This window comes from Neovison vison, chromosome 10, assembly GCF_020171115.1.
Source record: "Neovison vison isolate M4711 chromosome 10, ASM_NN_V1, whole genome shotgun sequence".
Lineage (NCBI taxonomy): Eukaryota > Metazoa > Chordata > Mammalia > Carnivora > Mustelidae > Neogale > Neogale vison.
This window is the reverse complement of record NC_058100.1, coordinates 51,058,628-51,086,568: the sequence shown is the minus strand read 5'-3', so window position 1 is coordinate 51,086,568 and position 27,941 is coordinate 51,058,628. Positions and strand designations below refer to the sequence as shown.

Below are 27,941 nucleotides of genomic sequence, written 5' to 3'. Positions count from 1 at the left end.
AAACAAATAAACTAGGAAGATCTTGGAAACAATTATAATCCCCTGATGCAAATGTCGCCCACCATGTGAGAAAGTTTTGGAAATGGCTGATATTCATTCTCAAGGAGGTAAAAAGAAACATCTCCATTAAGAAATAAGAACAGAGCAGGGTGCACTCACTCTACGAAGAAGAAAGATCATCAATGTATGCACTAAATATTAAAATCAACCGAGTTAGTGAATCAGAAATAGATACAAGAGACATACATGGAAGGTTGAAAAATAATCAGACATTGAAAAGAAGGTGAGAGATGACAGGCATAGAAAATAGAGTGTGGAGATGTAACTTACAAGTGAGGGGAGTCACGAACAGGAGAAGAACCAACAAAAAATGGTCAATTTTCCAGAATTTAGCACCAAGGCCAAATGCAAAAAACCTATGGGTTGGAGACTAGAAGGAAGATTTTTTTTTTTTTTTTAAGATTTTATTTATTTATTTGACAGAGAGAGATCACAAGTAGGCAGAGAGGCAGGCAGAGAGAGAGAGAGAGAAGCAGGCTCCCTGCCGAGCAGAGAGCCCGATGCGGGACTCGATCCCAGGACTCTGAGATCATGACCTGAGCCGAAGGCAGTGGCTTAACCCACTGAGCCACCCAGGCGCCCGGGTTGGAGACTAGAAATGCTCATTGTGTTCTCTGTTATATTTGTAAGCAAAAAAAGTATACAAAGGCACACCTATTTAAGATACAAAGCATTCTGAAGTCTAAAACCAGAAAACCAGATCACTTTCAAATAGGTGAAAATAAGTATAGTTTCAGATTTTCCCTGTAAAAATGGAATCTAACAGAAGAGGCAGGATAGGAGTCCGAGGACTGGGGGACTGAGTGTGTGTGTGTATTTGTGTGTGTGTGTGCATCAATGGGTGCCATGAAACCTGTAAGAATATTTAAATAACTTCTGCATGCTAGAAAGGCTGTATCAACCCACTACAAACCCTATAGAAAGCGGAGACTGTTACTACAAATATCAGGGATAGAATAAAAGAGGAATTCACTTAATGGGGGAATAGCAGTGTTGAAAAGGGGATGGGTGACCATGGAATCAATTTTCCATTCAGCATTAGGTAAGCAAGATCATCAGTTGAAGACAGTTGTAGATTAAAAAAAAAAAAAAAAAAAAAGAGCCATAAAGAAAAATCCTAAGTATTGAGCTTTGACAGATCTAACTGATAAAATTATTGAAACAGAAAAGAAAAAAAATTATAAATGATACCTCAAGAGAAACAAACGAGAATTTTAAGATCCTCAGAATAAATTATGAAGTATACGAAAGGGAGAGAAAAAAGAAAAAAAAGCCAAAAGGTACTAAATTACTCATATTCTTAAAATACAGTTATTTTGTCCAAAGAGGTAGCTATCACCATCATGACCACCATCACCACCACCACCACCTCCATCATCACCATCATCATAAGCAGCAGCAGCATCACCATCACCACCACCTCTATCATCATCATCACCACCATCACCATCATCATCAGAAGGGATAACAGCATCACCATCACCATCATTACCACCTCCATCATCCTCACCACCATCACCATCATTCTACCTCCATCATCACCATCATCACCGCCAGAAGGAGCAGCAGCATCACCACCTCCATCATCATCATTACCACCACCATCATCATCACCACCATCACCATCACCATCAGAAGGAGCAGCAACATCACCATCATCACCACCTCCATCATCATCACCACCATCACCATCACCACCACCTCCGTCATCATCACCACCATCACCACCACCTCCATCATCATCACCACCATCACCATCACCACCACCTCCATCATCACCACCATCACCATCACCACCACCTCCATCATCATCACCACCATCACCATCATTCCACCTCCATCATCACCATCACCACCAGAAGGAGCAGCAGCATCACTATCACCATCATCACTACCTCCATCATCATCATCATCACCATCACCATCAGAAGGAGCAGCATCATCACCATCATCACCACCTCCGTCATCATCACCACCATCACCATCACCATCATCATCATCAGAAGGAGTAACAGCATCACCATCACCATCATCACCACCTCCATCATCATCACCACCACAATCACCATCATCACCTCCTCCATCATCCTCACCACCATCACCATCAGAAAGAGCAGCAGCATCACCATCACCATCATCACCACCTCCATCATCATCACCACCATCACCATCATCACCTCCTCCATCATCTTCACCACCATCACCATCAGAAAGAGCAGCAGCATCACCATCAGTATCATCCCCATCTCCATCATCAGCACCATGATCAGCATCGTCAAAGTTATCACTGATACAACACTTATTATGTGTCATTCTAAGTATTTTGAATGTGGTGGGTGTTATTATTGTCTCCATTTCACAGATGAAGAATCTGAGGCCCAGAGTGACAATGTAACTTGCCCAAGGCCCAGAGCTAAGTGGGATCCTAACCCTGCCGATAACCACCTCACTCTCCTACTCTTCTATGACTAGCTGTGACTAGAAGAACACAACATGTACAGGATGTGCTTAAAAATAATCACTAGTACATTTGAGCTAATAATGATCATTCTAGCAGCTACTATTTGCAGAGGACCTATTATTGCCAGGCATTGCATTAAGCATTTTGAAGACATCAGCTCATTTAATCCTAAGAGCCTGCAGGATATTATAAAAGAGCTTACATAAAGTTATTGCAAAGATCAGAAAGGTATTAAGATTCCTGCCCAAGGTCACCCAGCCAGTAGGTAGCAAAGCCATGATCTGAACTAGGGTCTATTTCGTACCAAAGCACAGACTCCTTTCTTACTGCACTACATCCCATTCAGGGACAGGTATTTTTCTATTCAAAATAAAATGGCACTGCAAGATAAAAGGGTACCAGATTGACTTTGTCTTTTAAAAACACACTGCTTCCATCAATGCTAATAGCTCGGTTCAACAGATGCTCCCCCACTCCCTCCTCAGGCCGAGGCTACCACTGCTCTCTTCAAACCCCTCCTCCCACGGCCGTCCACCAGCTCTCCTCACCTCACTGCCCTTTCCTTTCTGTTCTTTTGAGATGTTCCATCTTGTCCCAACTCCTGACTTGTCAATGCTCCTGGGTTTGGGCAAATGGTCCTCTTGTCATCCTGTGATAATGATGACCAAATAGTATACATACCCAGATTTCTGTGTACACACACACACACACACACACACACACACACACACACATCTGCACCTGCCTGCTATAAGGACCCTCACATGTCCCTATGGACATACAGCATCTGTATCTCTTTCAAAATGACTCAAGAGCCACTCCATTCAAGAAGATTGTTCTTGGGGCGCCTGGGTGGCTCAGTGGGTTAAGCCGCTGCCTTCGGCTCAGGTCATGATCTCAGGGTCCTGGGATCGAGTCCCGCATCGGGCTCTCTGCTCAGCAGGGAGCCTGCTTCCCTTCCTGTCTCTCTGCCTGCCTCTCTGCCTACTTGTGATCTCTCGCTGTCAAATAAATAAATAAAATCTTTAAAAAAAAAAAAAGAAGATTGTTCTTCCTTGCCCTCCACCCTCCTGCTACATGTGGATACCTACCATAGCCCTTACCACATGAAGCCAAGGTGGTCCTTAACCCAATTATCTCTCTCCTACCGGACTGTAAAATTCCTTATCTTTCACTTCACTTCTGTTTCCAAAACAAGAGAGTCCAGGTCTGGTAAAAAGATACTCAAGAAATATTTATTAACTGAATTATAAAAATAAAAGTGAAAGAAGGCATAAAAAATGCACCTATTGCATTAGGTGACCCATCACCTTAAAGAATGAAAATAGTAATCATAACCTGCAAAAAATAAAATGGCCTTGGTTGCCATTTTTCATTCTCAGTTCAATTAGCAAAGAGTTTTAAAAAGTAAAATGCACATTGCTAGAGAGGCTATCAACTGGGCCTCTTGAAGGCATGAGGCAACATATGTCAAAAACAATGAAACTATTCATAACCATCAACCCAATGAGCCCACTCCTGGAAACTTACCTAAGGAAATAAATCAATAGAAGAATAGGGCTATATTTGGGGATATGCTTACAGAAGCATTATATACTATGTAATAAAGAAAAATAGGAAATAGATGAATACCCAACAGCAGGATAAAAGCTAAGGGAATCAATCTGAAGTACTTTTACACATCCATTAAAATTTAACATGATGACTATCAAGGAAAATGGAAAATGATCTAATGCTAAGAAAAAAACTGGAATGCAGAATTACATGCCAGTTACGACTGCCACTGTGTAAAAACTATTACTCGTACCCAAGCAAGGACAGAAACCATCTGACAAGAATTCACAAAAATGAAAAATGTGTCACGATGATCGGATTTTATATAACTTTTAAAACTCAAATTTTAAGATGTAACTTCTGCAATATGACATGAGACACAGGTTGTGCCCTTAATTAGCTGTACTACCTCAGGCAAGAAGCTTAACTTCTCTGAACTTTGCTTACTCATCTATAAAATGAGAAAACTCTATTTCTACCTCTTAGTGGATTAAATTATATGACAAACACTTCCAATGTACCTGGCACTCTTCTAAGCACTTTACAAATATTACCTTGTTTAACTGGCAAAACAACTTCTTTAAGATGATGCACCAGGAAGCTCAGTAATCTACAGTGACAACAGCAAGCTAACAGTAACTTTCAGTAGCTTTCCAATGACCCCTGCATCAAATCTAGCCACAACAGCAACTGCTAATGTGTAGCAAGTGTCTGCTAGCGCAGCAATCTTTGCGCTAAGGGTTTTCCTCGCATTATTGTCTGTGGCCCTTATAACAGCCCAGGACAGAGGTACGATAATTGTGTCCTCACAGTATTCAGGTTCGGAGGTCATATAACGTGCTAATGAAGAAGAGAGCCAAATTTGAACTTGTGTCTGTCTGGGTTCAGGGCCACAGATGCTTTGACACTATGTAACGATGCTTCCAATTTTTGCTAGGATGGCGTACACAGTCCTTCAGAGTCTACACGGTCCTTCAGAGTCTGACCGCGGCCACACTCTCCTCATTCCAGATCTGGGGGAGTTCTGAGTTGACACCAAGACCTTTTAAGTCCCTGACCCCAGCTCCTTCTGTTCTTCACCTGGTCTTCCTCTAAAACTCCCCTTTATCCCTCAAAGTTCCATCTCCCTATACCTCAACAGGCATAATTGTTCCCTTATCTTCTATCCATCCATCCATCCATCCATCCACCTACCCATCTATCTATTTTTAAAGTAGGCGCCACACACAATGTGAAGCTTGAACTCACAACCCTGAGATCAAGAGTCACACGCTCCCCGACCTGAGCCATCACCACCATCCCCCACCCAGGCCCTCCCACCTGCTGCTCCTTTAGCTAGTAATTCATGTTAGTCAGTCAGCATCTACCATGTTGTATCTATGCTTCTTTACCAGGCTGTTTCTTTCCAATTATGTTCCACAAAGGCAAAGACCATGTTCTCCAGTTTTGTACACTGTTGTGTTCCTGGCTTCCAGCATGGCTCCCAGCACATGACAAGGACCCAACTGCTACTTGCTGAACGAACAAAACACTTCCAGCTCGAAGGACGTTTCCAGGCATCACGGGGCAACACTGGAGCACCCTTTGCTGTGTGCAGAGGGTGGAAACATCATTCAGGAGCCCATACTTTTCTATACCATTTTCCGCAGAGCTTTGATGGAGGTAGTTTAGCTAAAAGGATATAAAGGAGACCTACCGCTCGGACTTCCTAATGTACTATGTTTGGGTTAAGGGCGCATAGTGTTATGTGGTTACTTGTTGGGGCCTGTTAGCATAGTCCATGGAAATTGCTTGCTCACTGCCTGGCCTTCCCCTTCTAGAAAGGACTGTAGGTATTCCACATAATCCCTAAAGCCAAGGACAGTAGCTGGCATGTAACTGGTGATTAAGGAATATTTATTGAGTGACGGACTGAGTGAAGAAATAATGGGGTTGAGGCATTTTTCTCTCCCTGGGTTCTTTGAGAAAATATTTCAACTTACAGCATGCTCTACCAAACCAGGGGCAGACTTTAAAAAAACAAAACAAAACAAAACAAAAAACCTTTCAATTTCATGATTCTCCCAGAATTTTGTGTAAATACTAAATGAACAACTTCAATAGTTAAAACTATTTGCTCATCTATGTTATATCCTTCTGTACTCTTTTCAATGACTAGGAAATCACTGGGAGCTCTAACTATAGAGAATCTATTTTTCCTCTAAAAGCAGACGAGAACCTTTTTAGAAAGTAAAAATGTTTCCCACTTAACATTCTTTAAAAATGCACAAAATAAGAAGATTCGTTTGGTGGACATGTTCTGTCTCTTTATCTTGACATCAGTTCGGTGCTGAGGAACTATTATTAGAAAGCTCTCAGCTGAAGAAGATGCCTTCAAAAAGGAAGATAAGATGTAGGATACTGTGTGTTCAAAGCTAATTTTAATTATACAGGCTATAGGGTTACTGAGATATGCCAAACATTTAGCTAATTAGCAGACTCTTGAGACAAGAGGGCCGCTAGAGATAGACACAGTTTTTCCTCATTAATGAGTAATGACAAATTCCAGTTAAACACACATTTTTACTTGTACTATAAATTCACTTCATTTGTTCTTTCTTAAATCCCAAGAATAAGAACTAATTTAAACGTGAAACTTAGACACTGAGATTAAGATGGAAATCTTCCACTTTAAAAACAATGACCCAACATTAACTGCATATTGGGAAAATTGGAGGGGGAGGGTGGGTAAAAAATTACTTATAAGCTCAAAGACAAAAATCACCTAATTTATTCCTCAAAACTGCCCAGAAAAGTATAAATCATTTTTCTTATTTTATAAATGAGGGATCAAGGCATATGGAATGTGAGTAAGGTCATCTGTTTAGAAAGTAGCTTGGCTACATTTGATGCCAGAATGCTTCTTCTTAGGCTCATTACTGATGTCAGCTTGTATATGAGAAGACCTTATGAACAACATAACTGGTTTTTTGCTTGTTTGTCTCCCTGGATTAGACATATTTAGCTCTTTGTGTATCTGCTACTTATATAAAAGTGTCTTCTTCAGGACACAAGCATGAAGTAGATGCATTTCTCTGGCAGCTTTTCTTTCAGAATAAAAATTAGATCCACGGAGGGTCGCCTGGGTGGCTCAGTTGGTTGGAGCCTTTGGCTCAGGTCATGATCCTGGAGTCCCAGGATCGAGTCCCGCATCAGGCTCCCAGCTCCACAGGGAGTCTCCTTCTCTCTCTGACCTTCTCCTCGCTCATGCTCTCTCTCACTGTCTCTCTCTCAAATAAATAAATAAAATCTTAAAAAAAAAAAAAATTAGATCCACGGATACAATCTAAATTTCCAATGTGAAACCAGCGGGATTGCCCACAGGGCTTTTCACAGAAAGTGGTCCCTACCCATCCTGAAATTTGAACAGGTGGGTGGCTGTAGCAGATTGAGGTTCCCAAAGATGGCTGCTATAGTATCTCCTGTTTCTGGTGCTCCTCTGCCATCAAACCTTTCTACTTCCCCAACAAGAGGAGAAGGCTCTTTTTCCAGTCCCTCGAATATGGGCAGGTTCTGTGACCACTGTGACAAACAGAACTGGAAGAAGTGCCTCTGCTTCTAGGAAGTCAGTTGTCAAGTGAGAAGCATGACTACTATCCTCAGACCACCGTGTTGTGAGAAGCCCAAGTGATGTGGAAAGTCCTCTGTAGGTGTTCGTTGATGGCCCAGTTGAGCTCACAGTCAACATCAACTGCCAGCTCTGTGAGGGAGCCTTCTTGAACACCAGCCCAGCTAAGCCTTGGGGTAACTGCAACATGGGCCGACATCTACATGCAAGTGAGCGAGAGATCCTAAGCAGGACCTGTCTAGCTGAACTCAGTTAATCCACACAACCCCAACATAATGATAACTTCTTATTTTAAGGCACTGCATTTTGGAGGGGTCTGTTACACAACAGATCGTCAGAAGAGTGGTGTTGGTTTTCTTCTAGAATGAAGCAACTACTTCTTTACAGCAATTGAGGGTAGATTTTGGGGGGCAGGGGATAAGCAATTTTCTAGTTGAGGGTTATTCCTATAAAGGACTGAAGGACTATGAAAATGTACCTATATAAACATTCTTACATTTGGGGGGCTACTTTTCAATAATTGGCCATACAGAGGTATTATGCTTCAAAGCTGATGTTTTATTAAGAAAACAGAGTAGGTTCTCAGCAAAATGATTAGAAAATAAGGAGTCAGTTAATGATAATGCTGTCAAACTAGTCTTTTTTATTTTTTTTTTTAAACTAGTCTTTTTTAAAGCAATAAACGAAACATGATTTAGTCCCTCAACAGCCTCAGCATGTCAATAACTTCATTTATTTTTATATTACCTGCCAAATTTCACCTGAGCTGATGAGAGGAATTTCAGCACTAATGATCCCAAGAAAGAGAATAAAATGCTGGGAACAGAATGATGTTCCAAAAATACTTGAAGTATAAGAGAAAATAATGCTTAGATTTAAAAACAACAACAAACACCTCTTTTCTAGGGAGTATCAGAAGGCTAGCACAGATTTTGTCAAATATCTTCAGGTTTTGGATCTATTGTTTATTTTTTGTTTTGTTTTGTTTTGTTTTGCTTTAAACAATGCCCTTAAGGCCAGTCAGGATACTGAATCCTGAAAGAAAAATTTACTGGTATTTAAAATCCTGCACTTCTTTTTTTTAAAGATTTTATTTATTTATTTGAGAGAGAGAGACAGTGAGAGAGAGCATGAGCGAGGAGAAGGTCAGAGAGCGAAGCAGACTCCCCAGGGAGCTGGGAGCCTGATGTGGGACTCGATCCCGGGACTCCAGGATCACGCCCTGAGCCGAAGGCAGTCGTCCAACCAACTGCGCCACCCAGGCGTCCCTAAAATCCTGCGCTTCTAAGCAAAGAGAAGGTAAATATACTTGAAAAAAGCTTTCAAGAACAAGGCAAGAATAAAGGAATTATGGTGCTGGATTACCACACTCCATTCCTGGGGCAACTTGGTTAATTCAAGTTTTCTGCCCTTAAGTCCAACAATAAGATTTGAAAATTATTACCTTTTTGCTAAATAACGTAAACAGTTTCACAACAGTATTTTCATTGTGTCTTTTAAAGAACTCCTAAAAAGACAAAGCAGTTTGTCCACACGGTGACTGTGTTCCCGTCTGTAGTTTATTAAGTCCTGAAAAGTTTTACAGTGGCTGCATTCATTCCTAGACTATACCACCTGCGGCAGAACGAAGTTTCCACCAATTCTCGCGATAGGAGCCGGGTGTGCTCCTTTCCCCACCACTCCCAGAGATGTCCATTACAAGAACCAAGAGCTACAGGGGCACCTGGGTGGTTCAGCTGGTTAGGCGTCTGACACTTAATTTCAGCTCAGGTCATGATCTCAGGGCCATTGTGAGCTCTGCTCTCAGTGTGGAACCTGCTGACGATTCTCTCTCTACCTCTGCCTAACCCCCACTAACCCCCAGTCCTCTCTCTCTCCCTCTCAAAAAAAAAAAAAAAAAAAAGGCAGCAATTCACATTTGAGGGGTAGCATGATGGTTTACTCTGCTGTAACTCATGTTTTAAATTTTTTTTTAATAATTTCCTTAAGTTTTAAGTGTTTACTAAGAAGGAAAAAAAATTTTTTTAAAGATTTTATTTATTGGGGCGCCTGGGTGGCTCAGTGGGTTAAGCCGCTGCCTTGGGCTCAGGTCATGATCTCAGGGTCCTGGGGTCGAGTCCCGCATCCGGCTCTCTGCTCGGCAGGGAGCCTGCTTCCCTCTCTTTCTCTACCTGCTTCTCCGTCTACTTGTGATCTCTCTCTATCAAATAAATAAATAAAATCTTAAAAAAAACTCTATTAAAAAAAAGATTTTATTTATTTATTTGACAGAAATCACAAGTAGGCAGAGAGGCAGGAAGAGAGAGAAGGGGAAGCAAGCTCCCTGCTGAGCAGAGAGCCCAATGCGGGACTCGATCCCAGGACCCTGAGATCATGACCTGAGCAGAAGGCAGAAGCTTAACACACTGAGCCACCAGGCGCACAGAAGGAAAAAATTTTAATGCAGAAAAGAAAAAAAAAAAAAAAAAAAAAGAATCTTCTACAACCCTGCTACCCAGAGAAACCACCCTTCCCTCTACTCTTTTGATCAGTTGAAACCAAACCACTGTTCTGATGATCTACTGTTGCCTAACAAACTGCTACAACTTCTCTCGTAGTTCACTCCTCAGACACAGCTCATGATCTGATCACAAAATTCCTGTGTCTATCCCAATGCTGCTATGGGTTCTGCTCATACAATTAGAACCCCAATCTAATCATTCCAAAGGCCAATGGGATTTTTTGGTTTAAAAACAAAACACAACACAAAAACCAAATGATGGAAAAGAAAAATGTCATGAAACAAAAAGATAAAATTTAAATGAACAGATAAAATCAGAAGTTCACTGAAATACTGTAGGAAGAATACACTGTATACATTTAATAATTTGATGACAAACTAAGATTTTAAAATTAGAAGTTAATTTTCCAACGTAAACTGATGATATGAAAATATTTATAATGGCCATAATTTTAAAAATAAAACAAAGGAAGGGGACCTGGGTGGCTCAGTTGGTCTGCCTTTGGCTCAGGTCATGATCCAGGGGTCCTGGGATGGAGCCCCGCATCAGGTTCCCTGCTCAGTGAGGAGTCTGCTTCTCCCTCTCCCTCTCCCTTGCCCCTGCTTGTGCTCTCTCACTCTCTCTCTGTCAAATAAATAATTAAAAACAAAACAAAACAAAACAAAGGAGGTTTATAATTGCCAACATTATGTTTAAAATAAAAGCAATTTTTTCCCATTCATCCCTGCAGGTATGTTGTTTGTCTCTGCCTTAAAACAAGGCAAAATATCACTATATTGCAAAAGCTCAGATGCAGAAGAGTCTATGTTCAGGGAGTAAAAAAATCTACCATTGCCCCAACTCAGAAAATACTGATATTATTAGCAGGTAATCTCAATGTGCTCCCAAACTGATGGATACTTTTTTTTTTTTTTTTAAGATTTTATTTATTTATTTGACAGAGAAAGATCACAAGTAGACAGAGAGGCAGCAGAGAGAGAGAGGGAAGCAAGCTCGATGCTGAGCAGAGAGCCTGATGCGGGGCTCGATCCCAGGACCCTGAGATCATGACCTGAGCCGAAGGCAGCGGCTTAACCCACTGAGCCACCCAGGTGCCCCCTGATGGATACTTTTAAGAAGCAAATTTGAGAATATTTTCTACAGCAAATTGAGTTAAGACCAATAATATCCAGGTCAAAGACTTTCATCTCAGCTCAATTTTCTCATTTACAAGACTACAAACTGCCCTGAGGTTAAGGTAGGAATGTTGCAAGTTTTAAGGCTCCTGATGCATAACAATGAGGAAAGGTACCCTTCTTCAGGAATGTGAAGCCTGCTGAATGACCCCAACCATCAAGCAGCCAGTGAAATGATACTGTCCGGCTGTATTTATATATTTAATTCAACACTATTGGAATAAATGGTGACTATTTAAAAACCATTTAAAAATGGATTAAAAAATTAAAAAATACTATCTCAGTTCTGTATCCCAATTGAATGCGAGGATAATTATGGTATCTTCAAATATTCACAGTGTGTATAGGACAGGTCTGTTGTTTTTCAATTCTAGTATAGTTAACGTACAGTGTTGCATTAGTTCCAAGTGCATAATATAGTGATCAGACAATTCTATACATTATTCAGTGCTCACTGTGATAAGTGTACTCCCTCCACCTATTTCATCTATACCCTTACCCACCTCCCCTAGGACAAGTCTTTTTTTTTACACTTAATTAACTGTCATAATTCAGAATAGTTTTATACTTAGAGACAAGTTGTGAAGACAGTACAGAGTTCCCATATGCTGGACACGTGGGTTCCTCTATTATGAACACCTTACATGAGGATTGTGCATTTGTTACAATTAATGAACCGATACTGATAAGATATTCACATTTCCTTGGTTTTTACCTGGTGTCCTTCTTCCGTTGCAGGATTCCTTCCAAGATACCATATGACATTTAGTTGCCATGTCTACTTGTGTTCTTCTTGGCTGTTTCCTGACAGTTTCTCAGGTGTTACTTGTTTTTGATGACCTTGATAGTTTTCAGGAGCACTGGCCAAGTATTTCTGCAGAATGTCCCTTAACTGGGCTTTGTCTGATGTTTCTTTTCATGATTCCACTGATGTTATAAGTTTTGGGACAAAGACCACAGAGATAAAATGCCATTCTCATCACACCATATCAAGGATGTATGCTATTGACATAACTTATTGCTGTTAATTTTGGTCAGGTGGCTGAGGGACCGCTTCTCAGGTTTCTCTACTGTAAAGTTACCTGTTTTCCCCTATATCCAGAAGGCAGTCTTTCTAAGAAAGTCACCACACACAGCCCAAGCTTCAGAAGTGGAAAGTTATGCTTCGCCTTCTTGAGAACAATACACAGATGATTTGGAATTCTTCTGCACGGGAGATTTATGGATTCTTCTCATTTATTTTATTTAGTCATCTGTATCAGTGTAGACTCATGGATATTTATTGTACAATTTGTTCAAAGTAAATACACTGTTTACTATACCAGATTGATAGGACGATCTAGTACGACAGTATTAATTTTGTTGCTTCAACTGTTTCAGTTTTGGGCATTGAGAGTTCTTTCAGTTGATTCTTGTGTCCCTGTGACGTATCCCACCATTGTGTGTGCACGTGTGGGTGTCCATGGGCACTTCCTAGTTTTACAGCACTACAAAATGCTCCAGGATCATCATATATATTCCCAGCCCTATAATGAGTCATGTATCCAAGGAGTCCTGGTAATTTTTTGGAGAACGGTATTAGACACAAGATCTGGGTGGCAATCATCCGTGCTGCTACAGGGTATCACTGCTTCTAGGTCCTCTCGATTGACAGCAAGAAAATGTGCGTGTGCATGTGTGTGTGCGCACGCGCGCGTGTGTGTACACACGTCTCTACACATGCACATACATTTATAAACACATGTATGTACATGTGTACCCATATGTGTATACAAATATATGCATGCCCACTCGTGTATGTGTGTTTACACATATCTATCAATATTTCTACATGTATCCATCTGTATCTACATTGGCTAAACATCAATTCTCACTGATGTCTCCAGCTCTGATCCACTGCCATAGGAAGCTGCTGCTGCTTTTTTTTTTTTTCCCAGAGAGAAAAAGTGTTGTGCGCCTGCGCAGGGGGAGGGGCAGAGGGGGAGAGAGAATCTCCAGCAGGCTCCGTGCTCAGCGTGGAGCTGGAGGCAGGGCTTGATCTCATGACTCTGAGACCATGACCTAAGCCAACATCAGAAGTCCACGCTTAACTGACTGAACCATTCAGGCACCCTTCCACGGGATGCTTCTAGCCACTTCCCTTGTGTGTTTACAACCTCCCACTCCAGCAGTGAGAAACCTGGCTCCCCAAGCCAGCCACAACTAATTAATTGTAGTGTTTTTAGAATTGTTAACTCTTAGTTCCACAGTAAAGGAGTATTGTGCTTATATACAGTTACTTTAACTTAGTTTTAATAGACTCTATTCATTTCTAAAGTTACACAGGTCAGCACGTCCCCCCCCCTTGTCCCCCCTCCCCACCCAAACTTTAGTGAGGTTATTTCATGTATTTGTAATTCTGTTAGATTCCTTTATCAGTCTACATTCTACCCTGAACCCCTTGACCTCCTCAATGTTTTTATAAATTTTCAAACATTAAAGTTCACTCCCTTTTTTTGTAGCATTCTATGCATTTTGATGAATGCATAGTGTCATGTATCTACCATTATGGTATCATACAGGATAGTTTCACTACCGAACAGACCCTTAAAAACAGAGAACAAACTGGTGGTTACCAGAGTGTGGGGGATAGTGAAATAGGTAAAGGAAATTAAGAGGTACAAACTTCCACTTATATGATAAATAAGTCACAGTGATAAAAAGTGCAGTATACAGGATATAGTCAATAACATTGTAATATATTGTTGTAACAGTGTATAGGGACAGATGGGGACTGTGATTATCCTGGTCGGCACTGAGTAATAGACAAAATAGTAGAATCAGTATGTTGTACACCTGAAACTAATACAACAATGTCAACTATACTTTTAAAAAAAACAAAAATCCCCTGTGATTCACCTCGTCAACCTGCTTTTTCCCACAAACTCCTGGAAACTACTGATCTGTTTACCGCCTCTATGGTTTTGCCTTTTTCTGAATGTCATAAAGGGAGAATCACACTGTATATACCTTTCAGACTAGGTTCTTTCACTTAGCATTATGCACACAAGATACATGTTTTTGCATGAACGGTAGCTCATTCCTTTTTATCACTGAATAATACTCCATTTGTGGATGTAACCAGTTTGTTTGATCATCTGTTGAAGGACATCTTGGTGGCTTCCAGTTTTTTGGTGATTATGAATAAAGCTACTACCAATGTTCATGTAAAGATTTTTGTGTGGTCTGAGTTTTTCTTTTCTTTCTTTCTTTTTTTAAATTACTTTTTTTTTTTCTTTTCAAGTAATCTCTACACCCTATGTGGGGCTTGAACTCACAACCCCGAGATCAAGAGCTGCACGTTCTATTAACTGAGCCAGCTGGGTGACTTGATCATAGCTTTTCAAATCACTTAGGAAATTATCTTAAGACTGTTATTGCTGGACACATGTTAAAACTATGTTTAGTTTTGTAAGAGATTGAGTCCATATTGCTCAGAAAAAAATTATTTCTATGTATATTAGCCATAAACAGTTATGTGATTTATGACTGATTTTATTTATTTTTACTCATTTCTGCATTTTGCAAGAATTTCTAAAGTAATTTAAGCAAGCAGCACATATTTAATCATGAAAAAAGTTAATTTCAAAAGACAAGAGAATAACAGAAGTGAACCAAATCCAACATCTATGTATTGTTTATCTCATTTTACTAGGCCACCAGCTCCCAGCCAGCCGATTCTTTGGTATGAATTTACACACTGTGAGTGTTAAGACATCACATAGACTGTGAAGCATTTCACTATAATGAGATTCTTGGTTCTTTCCTAACAGCTAGTGCCCCCTGACATTCTTTTCCAGGAGAAGTCAAGAAACCCGGCTTAGCATTTGAGAAACCCAGATTCAATGTCCGTGTGGCTGTACCTCGCTTCTAATAATGAACTCTCTGCTTTGTTTCTAAGACCAGTCTTTACTTCGTTTTCTAGTTCCAATCAAAAGATTCCTATCTTGTTTCTGATCTAAGTGCCCTCAACTGTACAAATCCATCAAGTATTTAAAAATAAAAAAAAAGTCTGTCTCCAATTAAGCAAGCCCTGAAATGATCAAGTTATGAGAAGAAGTCTGTCAGTAAATGAAAATCTGTAGTATAACATCACACGCTGACAGGAAAAAAAAAATAGAGTCAGCTCATTACACTTTGGAAAGTATCGCTGTCATTACCAATTGTTTTAATTTTCAAAGGAGGAGGAAATTTGGCATCTCTTCTCATACAGAGCACCGAGGAAATAAATTAAATTAGACTTATTACGAACACAAAGCAGGCAGTTACAATGGCATCTTCATATAGCTATTATAATGCTGACATGCTAAAACAATACATCCTCCACTCTCCAAGACGATGCATGAATTTTTTATGCCTGGTTATTTATTTCCATCTTTTCTGAATGACAGGTATAGAATCCCTGGTTAGAATTACCAGCAGCTTTTTAAAAACAAATCATGGGGTTGGCAAATCCTGGATTTCTGTTAATACTGGGTATGATTTGCTCACAAATAAAGTCCATAAGAAGAGCGAGACCCTTATCAAAGTCTAGACTCGGAAACATGACTGTGTCTTTTGATGTTCTCACCTCCAGGGCATAAATCATTAATTTTGAGGGAGGTTGCCTCGCCGAGTTAGCCAACTGATGAGTGAAACTTACATGTGTTGGTTTTATTTTTAGCATCGCACAGCAGATAAGACAGAAAAATGAACAACATGCAGAAAAGCCAAACTGCTGTGTTTCTGTTGTGGACGCTCTAATAGCGGCGGACGGGCCTGGCAGTTCCCTCAGTTGTTACCCATCTCCCCTCATTCTGTTGTTGAAACTGTGCTACTAGGGTAAAAAAAAAAAAATGCCCATGTTTCTGTGAAATAAATAAATTAGGGCATCAAGAACGACCGTGAGGACCAGACAGAATCAGGCTTTGAAAATGGCTCCTTTCCACTTTCTGCTGAAATATCAGGTACTGTTCCTGAAGACGAGGCCAACGATCGAACTTTAAGGTACTGTTTGTGTTTGCTCCACTTGCTCAAGTTAAACAGGGAAAGTTTCAGAGGATCCATTAGAAGCTTATCCTTTCCCAGGCAAGCGAAGGTCAAGAGTAACTATGCTCCGCCACTTTTAGCCAGCACCTGGCCTCGGAGGAAAGCATATTTAAAAGCAATCACATTTTGCAACAATGCTGAGAAAAGGGAAGCCATAATCAACACTCCCAATCTTTAAATGAGACCAAAGCAGGTCTGTTCTATTTATTCTGTAGTTACAAATGCCACAAACTGGCTAAAGCCTGTGGCTCTCTGTAAACCAGAAATTAACGTGGTGACGGAAACGAAACAAAACAAAAACAAAAAAACCCGCAGTTAAAACACACCAACTAAGCAGAACACTTCATCACGCCCCATCGGCCTCCCCGCCTGCTCATTATCCATGCCCGGTCTCCCTGCTTCCTCTCACTGTTCTGGGGCTGGAAATCCCTTTCCCAACCTCATCTGCCAGTGAAAACTTGCTTTCCCTCCAGGCCCTGCGGCAAGGCCAGCTCTGGGAATCTGCTCGGCTATCCCAGTAAGGGTCACCCGTGCCATGCTGCTTGTCCCCCAAGATTCTGTTAGAGACAATGCCTAGTGAGAGTGGAGTCCATTGAAATAGGGATTTATTCAAGAAATCAGTTGTACCAGGACCCCAAGACTGTTCGTCCACATATGGTCAATCCAGTGTATTAATATGGGAAAGAGGAAAAGCCATTTGAAATAGGATTTCAGTCAGTTTGCTATGCCTGGCGTTTTACAGTGGTCGCTCTAACACCCACCTCTGATTCACCGACGTCTGTGTCTACTGAGTATACACTTGATGCCCCTTCCTCGCGGGAGAATGAAGGGCACCATGAGGATATAGGCTGGCCTTCCTTGCGTTTCTACCGTAGAACAACAACGAGCCTGAGGAAGGCATCCAGGTGTCCTCTGAATGAGTAACAACAATAATCACCATCATTTGCATTCCACGCTGTGTTTACAAAGCACTTCTGTGGGCATTCTTTTATTCTCATAATGTTCTGTTCCTGAATCAGGAACTGTGCTTCCGTACGACACTTGAAACTTAGAAGGCTGATTCGACAAATCCCTCATCCTTAGAGAATTAAACTCTACTTCTGTTCTGCTCTAAAACAAATCACCCCAGTGCCAGAAGAATCTGTAAGACCTTGAATGTGCCTGGTTCCTGAAGCACAAAAAGGACGTCCTCCAAGAGAGATGAAGAGGTAGCACTCCCGCCCCTGATCGCTTCTACGCCACAATAGACATAGTAAAAGGGAATGACACTACCCAAACCCTCCAGTCAAAGAGCTGTTACTCCCTTAAGAAACAAAAAGTCTGGGGTGTGTGGGTGGCTCAGTTGTTAAGCACCTGCCTTCAGCTCAGTTGATCTCACCGTCCTGGGACAGAGCCTGGTATCAGGCTCCCTGTTCCAGGAAGCCTGCTTCTCCCTCTCCCACTCCCCCTGCTTGTGTTTCCTCTCTCGTTGTGTCTCCCTCTGTCAAGAAAATAAAATAAAATAATAAAATAAAATAACTAAAAGGTTCAGGCGATCCTCTAGTTTTGCAGAAGAATCAGAGGCTGATGTCAACATCATATGCACGAGAGAAGAGGGAATTAGAATGGGGGTCCTTGAGTTGGAAGCAGGTGAACTTTAGGAGGCATCTAAATATAGCATCTTGTGCTAACGTGACTGCTTCCAAAGCTGCTCTAGGAAGAAGCTTCTCTTGTCTAAAGTCAGATACCCTCAAACCACTCTCCATCTTCACTTTGGTTTGGGAACCTTTAGTCCTATTGAATTTCCATAAACCAAAAATTCTCTCCCTCAAGTCCAGATGTCCCCCACAACCCACCCAATTCTAGCCCCAGCCTGAGCTCAGTCCAACCTCTACGTGGAAGGAGGGAGGGGAGAGAGAAGAGGTACTTCACAGATGTTGACTCTTAGTCTGGAATATCAGCTTTGCTTTTTTGGGGGGGAGGGGCGGTAAAGATTATTTATTTATTTATTTGAGAGAGATAGAGAGCAAAAGTAGGCAGAGCAGCAGGCGGAGGGAGAGGGAGAAGCAGGCTCTCTGCTGAGCAGGGAGCCCAATGCAGGACTGATCCTAGGACCCTGGGATCACGACCTGAACCAAAGGCAGACACTTAACAACTGAGCCACCCAGGCAACCCTATCAGCTTTATTCTTGTCAGTTTATTTTACCTTATTCTTAAAATTGCTAAGAGTGTTTAAATAACTTAGGAAATTGGGACAACTCAAAGTCATGGTCTTTTGCTCTTATATTAGCTGCTCTGTAGAGTCATAGAAGTAAACACGGTTGTGTTTGTTAAAAGTGAGAGTTTAAGCGGACTCTTAGAGTGGTCCCAATAGGAGAATGTCTTTATTGGAATGTCTATAGCTTAGTATAATAAACATTATTGATTCAAAGTTTGCAGTGTTCATTCACATAAGTTTCTTTCTTTTTTTTTTTTAAATTTTATTTGTTTATTTGACAGAGAGAGATCACAAGTAGGCAGAGAGGCAGGCAGAGAGAAAGAGGAGAAGCAGGCTCCCTGCTGAGCAGAGAGCCCCATGCGGGACTCGATCCTAGGACCCTGAGATCATGACCTGAGCCGAAGGCAGCGGCTTAACCCGCTAAGCCACCCAGGTGCCCTCATATAAGTTTATTTCTTACAGGTATGCTCTAATATTTAGAGTAACACGGTGATTGTGGTCTTGAGCACTTAGCCTCCTGTTGACTTACAGTTATAAACGGAATCACGGACTTGTCCCCGGTTTCTGACTGCCCATCACTACAGTGCTTTGGAGAACACTGGCTGCCCACAGGGAACTTCTTGAGCTGAGGCAGGGTGACTTGCCAATTTTCGCCAGCTGGAAGCCACTACTCCAGAGAGAGCTCTCAGTGGTTTCTGGGGCATTTCCTCTAATCAAAGATATCTCCTAATCTCCCAAGTTTTCAGCTCTGGAATTGGATGCTCTGATATTCACTGGAAATCTAATGCACTGGAGAGACAGACGGAAGCTCTCACAGACTCAGCAAGCAGGAGGAGGACGTAGCCACACATAAATCTGATTCCACTCTCCTTTCCTGCTAAAACATATTAGAACATTCTTTTTATAGTGTCATTTGATTGTGCTCAGGAAGTGATGACTTAGACAAACACATCTCAGATCAGTCCTCAACTCTATGGAGAAGGATGAAGTCAAAAGCTCACCCAACCGTAAGAAAGGTGATAGGGTACAGAAGAATCTTCTCACTCATACCGAGATATCTGGAAATAGTGACTCAAAAGCCATTGTAATATAGGTAAATCTAGGAAATAAATATGAAAAAAAACCCCTCCATAATCAAAGAATTTATTAACTCCTAAGGGAGGATACTTAAGAGGGACAGATGTTAAGGAAAACAAGACAACGTTTTAGCAAGTAGTAAGGGGAAGCACTTTAAAACTCAAACTGGAATGCCTTTCATTAGTCAAGATATTTACTTTGGAGGAGGAAGGGACTGAATACTGCCAACTGTGGCATAAATTACCTATTAAATTATTTATACGTAGTTAACCTACATAAATGAAGTTGGATGATCCCTACACTTTCTTCTACTGCCTTTTGTTAAGCAACATCAGAAAATGACAGAAAACGAAGGTTATTTAAGATAAGGAGGAAAATGACATAACCCCACTTACATTACAGATTCCCAAGTAGTCAAAATCTGAGCTTTGCTATTATCATTCCCCTTTTCAAAAATTAACTTCAAATCACACAAATAAGATACTCATATTTTCTTTAAAAAATTAAAACCATTAAGTTGAAGGGTTAAAAAAAAAAAATCCCCTTTTACCACCGCATACAATTCTTTCTCATCCTTCCTATGTTATCCAGCCCCACCGGTGACACGAGCCAACAATGGCATTTTCTGTGCCAGAAACCATGCTGACTTACAAGCATAGCTTCTTTAATTTTCACAATTTCCTGCTAAAGGGGGTTCAATTATCATCCCCATTTTGCAGAGGAGGAAACTGAGCTTTGGCATGAACACATCCCCATTACCCAGCTACCTACTGTTAATGGTTTGGGACACATCCATGCAGGTTTCTCTATAAATCCCTAAACATCTGTAAGCATTCACAGAAAATGTAGCGTGTTGCTATTCTGTTTTATTAGAAAAACCTTAAATGGTGTCCCACTACACCACCTGCAGCTTTCTCCATGACAATTCCTAAAGCTCTACCTCCTTCTTTGCTAATTGCTATCTAGTGTATTATAGCTGTACCATTCTCCTATGGACAAGAATGAAGTTTAGTTCCAGTTTTTCCGTAGAAATGGTGCTGAAGTGAACAGTCTTGTGCAAGCTTCCTCTTGCACACAGACAGCTGCTTTGGGTGCATACCAAGATGTGGAAGTGCTGGGTCATGGGCGTGCATGTGCTAATTTTAATAGATTCTGCTACGTTGTCCTCCAAGATGTCGGCCACCAGCATGTGAATACTTATTTTCCTACAACCATGCCAAAATCGGATATTATCAAAGCTTCGAATTTTTGCCAGTCTAAGGAATCACGTTTTAATTTGCATTTTCCTGATTAAAATAGAAGTTATATTAGGCAATGCCATCCGGACTGGTAATTAAATGGTAAAGTGAGTTAAAGCAGGACAAGATAAAAATGTAAAGATACATTAAGCATATGATTTTATTTTAAAATACAGGAATGTTCATTTCCTTTCATCTTTTGACGTAGAAACAAGGCTTCTGCTATAAGTAAGGGAACCACGTACAGACGCTCCATGTGTACCTTCTGGACTAATCACACGCTTATTTTTTTTATTTTTAAAGATTTCATTCATCTGTTTGACACAGAGAGAGAGAGATAGTGAGAGAGGGAACACAAGCAGGGGTAGTGGGAGGGGGAGAGGCAGACTTCTGCCGAGCAGGGAGCCCGATGCGGGGCTCAATCCCAGGACCCCGGGATCATGACCTGAGCTGAAGGCAGGTGCGTAACGATTGAGCCACGAAGGCGCCCCTAACCACATCCTTATAAGCACATCTAAGATCCCCTGGTTTGGTTTCCTAACTGAAGTGAGAATGTAAAGATGTTGTGAAATAATCCGAGTGCAGAATTTAATTTTATTTAACAGCAAGCTTTTTAGTATGTGCTTTCATCAAGACTTTCTAAAGCATTTAATTTAATTTTCAATGAAACAGCTCTTCTTTCCACACTTGTGTTTCAGTGGTTTACATATTACTTAATAAATTACATAATTACAATGACATCCAACCAGTATAAACAGATTTGGGAACCATCATACGGGCTCTTAGAAAACACATTTAACTGCAGGAGCACAGGCACAGAGGTGTTCTAGACAGTAGCCCAAGGAGCCAATCGAGTGAGCATGCCGTGGGCGGCAGTCAGCGTCTTTCGGAGAGGGATTTATGAGAATTTTCTTATGCAGCAAGTTGGATAGAGAGTGTCTATTGTACCAGTGATGTGGAACATCTTTTCATATGCTTATTGCCCAATATCCTCTACTGCGAACCATCTGTTTCTGTTCATTTCATGTACCTGCTTTTCTCGCGGATTATCTTTTTCTTAATTATTTATAAGCGTTCTTTAAAAACCTCATATTGATTAACCTTTTGCCTTTTAGAGGTCATAAACATTTTCTCCCAGTCAGTTGCCTATCTATTAACTATTTTTTTGTAGTTATTCTGTTTCGCAGAAGCATTTAATTTTAATCTAATGAAATACACTTCTTTTCTTTCTTCATAGCTTTTGCTATTCATTTTCTAGGTCTTTGCTAAGATTCTACAATTATTTTTTGATGTTTCTTCTAATACATCAATTGTTTTGCTCTTACAAGGCCCCAGATGAGGAACTCAAAGTTCAGAAGTTTTAGATGTTTGACCAAAACGATAAAGCTAGAAACAATGAAGGTCGGCTCTCGACTGAGACATAGCTCTATCTGATCAAATCCAACGCAACAATTTCACATCACCTTCCTGAAGAAGGAATTAAAGTCTAAGAGAAGTAAAGTGGAATATACAGATGTTTAACAATGATGAAAATTGGGACAAATGCACATCTTTGCACTGAGGATACACAAAGGACTGACCTATAAAGGATTCATCAACCTCAAAGAAGCGGCATAATCTCCTCCATCCATAGAAACTGTGGTCAAAGGGCTTGAGCAACCGGAGATCTGAACACTCCTGAGGAACTAAGCGGTGCCAACTACTGTCACTCAGAGGTTCAGCTACCCCTGTCCACTCACTCATCCACCCATTCCAGCAAACAAAAACACACCGAACACCCAACACGTCCCAGGCGATGCTCCCAAGCTCCACACACTCCTTTTTGTCCTTTGCTAGATTCCCCCACATGGACGTTCTGCAAGTTCCTACAGCTTGGCTTACTCAAAACCAACCTCTGCATTAAGTGTGCCTTGGATTTTTATGGTCATTCAGGTCACATGCCTTCAGTCTGCTACTGGAGAGTGAGCTGTCTTGGGTGAGATTCATGCCTGATGCATCTCTGAGTCCTCCAAAGCCTAGAGTCTATGGACCCAGGCCATACGGGCTTTCTTTACTGGACTCATGACATTTCTGTGTGATCAGCAGTTTCACTTTCTCTCTCGTGGACTACCCTGTGATATTTTTTAAGGGTGAATGAAATGAAAGGGAGGAAAGGAAAAAACATCTTGTATTTTCATCACACCTTATCTTCCTAAGTGATTTTCCCATTTCATTTGGGGTCATTATTTATTCTCACATCTACCAGTCCTCTTCCCCCCACTGGCACGAGCATTACTATGATCTTCCGATTCCTCTGCCTTCCTTTAACGTCTGTAATATTAGCTGTTAACTCTTGTTGCTTCTACTGCAACTTTGTCCAAATCTTTTCTGTTCTCTTGGCCACCATCTTGCTTCGGGCTCTCTGTCTCTTGCAAAAGCTATCATAAATGGTCTCCAACCTGGGCACCCCACACCAATTCATACAACACCCACTGCTGCCTCATAAACTTTCCTGATTCATGCTCTCACTCTTTGCTTGAAACCTTCCAAGTTCCATACAATCCATGGAATTCACTCAGACCTCTCCGCTAGACTTGAAGGCTCTACATAATACGCCATCTACATTTTGGTTGTAATGTCCCACTGCTGTCCTACTGACACCTTCTCCTCTTCCCTTGTAATCAAACAGGACTACACACTTTTCATTAAATACACCTTGCATTTTCCATCTCTGTCACTTCTGCCTGGGCCGGTCTTCCTCATTCTATCCTTCGAGGCCCACCGCAAACACTAGCTGTTTCGTGAAGTAGGTCCAGACACCCCAACAGACGGGATGGCTGCCTCCTTTGATAGTATCAGCACTTTGTATTGCCTTCTTGGAATCAATCTTGTTTGCTTGATGCATTTAATCCTGTTTTATTTATAGTCCTTTGGTATTTACCTTGTGTACTGCCATAAAGTACCTTAAGATAAGGGTCAGTAGTTTCCTTATTTTGTGTTTTTGGCAGAGTCTAGTACAGAGCCTTGTACCTACAGGCAATCAATCAAATATTTGTTGGAGCTGGACTGTTCTCTAAACTTTGCTGTAAGCTCTTTGAGGACAGTGACTTTAAGTATTGCTGTGTCTCTTGATACAACTAAGGGCCTTATACATAACAGGTGATTGAAACATATTTATTTAAATAACTTCCCAGTTCCAGAGCAAGATTTTTCAAAATACATGTAATACTGGCATTAACCTAAAATATTCACTTAGAAATTTCTCACCAATTAACACACACAAAAAAGGAAAGAAACACTGACCCTAACATTCTTTTCCTTTAGTTTTATATGATAATGCCTAACTCGTACTAGGTGCTTATCATGTGCCAGACTTTGTACTCCAAGCCCTACAATGCCCATCTCATGTAGTCCTCACCCCAGCACCACGAGGCCCTGCTTTCCCCCCACTTGAAGGGCAAGAGGTGCAGGGAAGGGAAGTAACTTGACCCCACACTGAGCAACTGGCAGAGCTGAGATTTGAACTCGGGCAGTTTCTGCCTCCAGAGCCCACCATGGTCGTCACCATCATGGCACCCTATCTGGACTGAGTTTACTGAGCCCCTTAATTTTAACAGTCTGAGTTAAAAGAAAAAAGAAAGCTTCTACAAATACTAAAAACAAGAACTTCTTGTCTTTTAGATTATTTTAATGGATGGAAAAATAAAGAATTGTTACATCTATTTCATCTACCTCAACGTAAGCCTCAAATTTAAGAGACCTATTTGTTTTTTTCTCAAACAACACGCCAGGTCCATACTCGACTATGCATCCCAAAGGACAGAAGAGATGACAAAGATAATATACTAGCAGACTACTGAATAATCATTTGATTTTACAAAGCTATCTAGAAAGCTCGAATCAAAGAAAACCACTTACTCCCCCTTCTCCATGCAAGTCTTTACACACTCAAAAACTCTTGTTGGTGGTCTGGACTCTGATTGGTTGGCAGACAAGGGGTGTGAGGGTTGTCACAGATAGTCTACAAGTTAAAAAAAAACAAAAAAACAAAAAAAAACCAAACCCAGAAATGTCTCTCTTTTTGAATTTTCATTCAGTCTGCATAGAAAAGCACTTGTGCCAATTCTGGCCAAGTGCTGGAAAAGAATATATTAGCACCAAGGAGCTGAGAGACTGCGAAACTGGAGAGAAGGAAAAAGTTGTAACGGACTTAAATATGACGAGGGCACATTGAGGAAAAAGTCGCACACTGTAAGATATGAGTCGTTGCTTCCCTTAGGGTTTCGGAGATACAAGTATGCTAATCAGGGATGGACTCCAGTGTTAGATCCAAGGAACACCACTGCCAGCCCGATCACCAGTGTCTCTTCCTCCAATGGAAATATTAAAGATGAGATTTATTAACTTCAAATGAAATTATATGAAGGAAGGACAAAGTCTGATCTTTAGTAAAACAAAGTAGAAAAATACCATTTGATGCTTCAACTCCTTGGGTCATCTATTTATCTGCTCAAAGTTAGAAAAAATAAATATAAAAAAAGTCAGATCACAGTAACTTCCACTATTAGTCATAGCTACTGTTTTCTAGATCTAAGTGCTAATGTTAAAAACAGACCATATGTATGATGAATTTCTGTGACTCAAGCAATACGTTAAGATCCAAATCCCATTTATGAAGCAAAATTTCATTACAGAGTATTTCCACTCTTTCATAATGATCTAAAGTATGTAGTTGTTAGTGCCTTCAATATTTCAAGGTGTAGATCAGATGTTCAGAGAAGAACAGAGGAGAAAAGAATTAGCCCATTATGTTCAATAATGTATCATGGAAAATGACAGCCTGAAATACTCATGAGCACTGGCCAACCCCCTCTGCTGTAGCAGAAATCACAAAAACAAAAACAAAGCACATAATGGAAAAAGGAGTTTAAGTTCAAGTGAAAACACCTTATGACGTTTCAAGCTTCTTAAAAATACATCCACTCAAACATGAAAAACAGAGCAAATAACTAACCCCAAAATCAAAGGCAAAAATCATGTTGCTCTAACACAACTGAATAAATGCACATTCATAACAGTTTTTAACGTTTTTTTAAGAAATCAGCGAAAGCGGCCTTAACTAAACGTTTTCACAGAGATGGAACATTAAGTTTTAATACATCTACTGAATCGAATGAGAAAACTTTGTTTCAGACCACCGCAGCTCTCACATTCACTCAAAAGCCCCAATACCCTTAACACCGTGAAGGTGAAGTGCCGACAATTTTGGTAGGGACCTTTTTTTTTTTTTTTTTTTTTTTAAGATTTTTATTTTAAGCCTTAGGTTTGATATATGGAAAAAGTAATGATGAGATGGGATTTATATTTATGTAGGTAAATTAGAAAATGAAATTCAGAGCTGGACAGAGTGATATAAAATATAAATATAAAATGATCAAGTTATGTAAAATAGAAATTACGGCCAACCAGGCTCAGATTAAAAAACTGATGAGAGATCTCAGCCTGTAACTTACGAAGAGAGAGAGAGAGAGAAGCTAAGAGAATGTCAGTCAGTTTTGGAATTTAGGTTAATTTTGTTTCAGATTTTAGAGAAGAATTGTACCATTAAATATGAAACTTCTAAAGCACTATTTCTTAGGTGCCTTCAGTGTAATTCATTATGACCTCATAATTTTGTAATATTTTCCAACATATTTGAAACTTCAGGGACAGCATATTTTAATACTGGAATTAAACTGAGAAAGAAGTTTGTTTCAAAATAATTTTCACTTTACTTGCTTCCAACATTAATTTGTTATAATAGTAGTTACAGAAATCTCTACCCAGGGGATTGATGACCTGCTCTACGAAATGGACATTATGCAAGTATGGTAGAGACCTATCTTAAAAGTACATCCTTTTCCTCTCCAAGACAACTTTATCCACAACCCTCCGTGTCCTGAGTAATGAAGCTTAGCTGTTCATTCAAAGAGTGGAAGAGGGAGAAAAAGAAAAACATGTATGAGTCCTCCCCCAATAAATCTCAATCCTACTTCACGCCTTTTCCTTCACAGTTAACCATTTTAAGACGCTAATAATTTTACCATATTTCCCCCTGGAGTGTTCTCTATCAAGATTAAAAAAGGGCTTATTCAGGAGCAAACAGGATACAGGAGTGATGGAATCGCTTCCAGGCAAGCTATAAATAGCAACAGTATTTTCAAGAAATCTTGTGCCAGTGTGTAAGTACAGCTGAAACAGGCAGTGCAGATTTTATTACAATGGTGTCACCAAAATTCACTGTTATATGAGAAATGCAATCTTACCAAGTTTTCTTGGTTCCTGGCTGCTATTTTCTGCTCCTCTTCTGCCCCATTTTTCATGTACTTGACCTCTTCCACCGGTTTGATCCTATACTCGTCTGAGCACCAAAAAAAGAAAAGACATTTTATAACTTTTTCACAACAGTAGAAAAGTGTCACTGAGAAAAGCCCCCAGGAGCGTAATTTGTCAGAGCCCTTTCCCTGCAGCCTTCGATGTGGTTTATTTGAAACAATCCGGAAGACGCTTAACTAGCCTCTTTCTAGAAGGTGCTCTCCTCTGCCTATTGGAAAGAGCCCGGCACCATGAAGGCAGCTAATGAACATGGCATTGCCTGGTCCCTTCACAGAGAGCAAAGAGCAGCAGAGGAAACAGAAGTTATTCTGCCTTTAAAGACTATCTGGAACTGGCACATAACAGAGCACTTCACATAACGGTCTAAGGAAGTTTCTTCTCCATGAGAACATTAGTTCAAAATGCCTGTGGCAGCAACTTTCAGCAAGACACACACACCTTAATTTCCCTCTTTTGCAAAAACGAAATATTGCTTAAGACTAAAGAGTTTAATTGACCAAAAAATAGATACCAAAAGTAGGGGACTGAAATTTTCCTACTTGTGATCCCCATATTAAATGTGGAGCAGTCTGCAATCACTTCATACACTACACACATGTGTGCATAAGTGCGTGCACGCGTGTACAAACACACGCGCGCACACACACACA

The 27,941-nt window shown here is 40.6% G+C and overlaps 1 protein-coding gene across 1 annotated transcript in view; it reads right to left on the bottom strand.

Annotated features, from left to right (window-relative positions):
* C10H1orf21 (chromosome 10 C1orf21 homolog) overlaps positions 1–27,941 on the bottom strand; it is a 224,695-nt gene that overhangs the window by 79,270 nt on the left and 117,484 nt on the right. Inside the window, exon 3 of the mRNA XM_044267282.1 lies at positions 27,222–27,316. Within this exon, the coding sequence (XP_044123217.1) occupies positions 27,222–27,316 (95 nt within the window). The remainder of the gene's footprint in view (positions 1–27,221; positions 27,317–27,941) is intronic.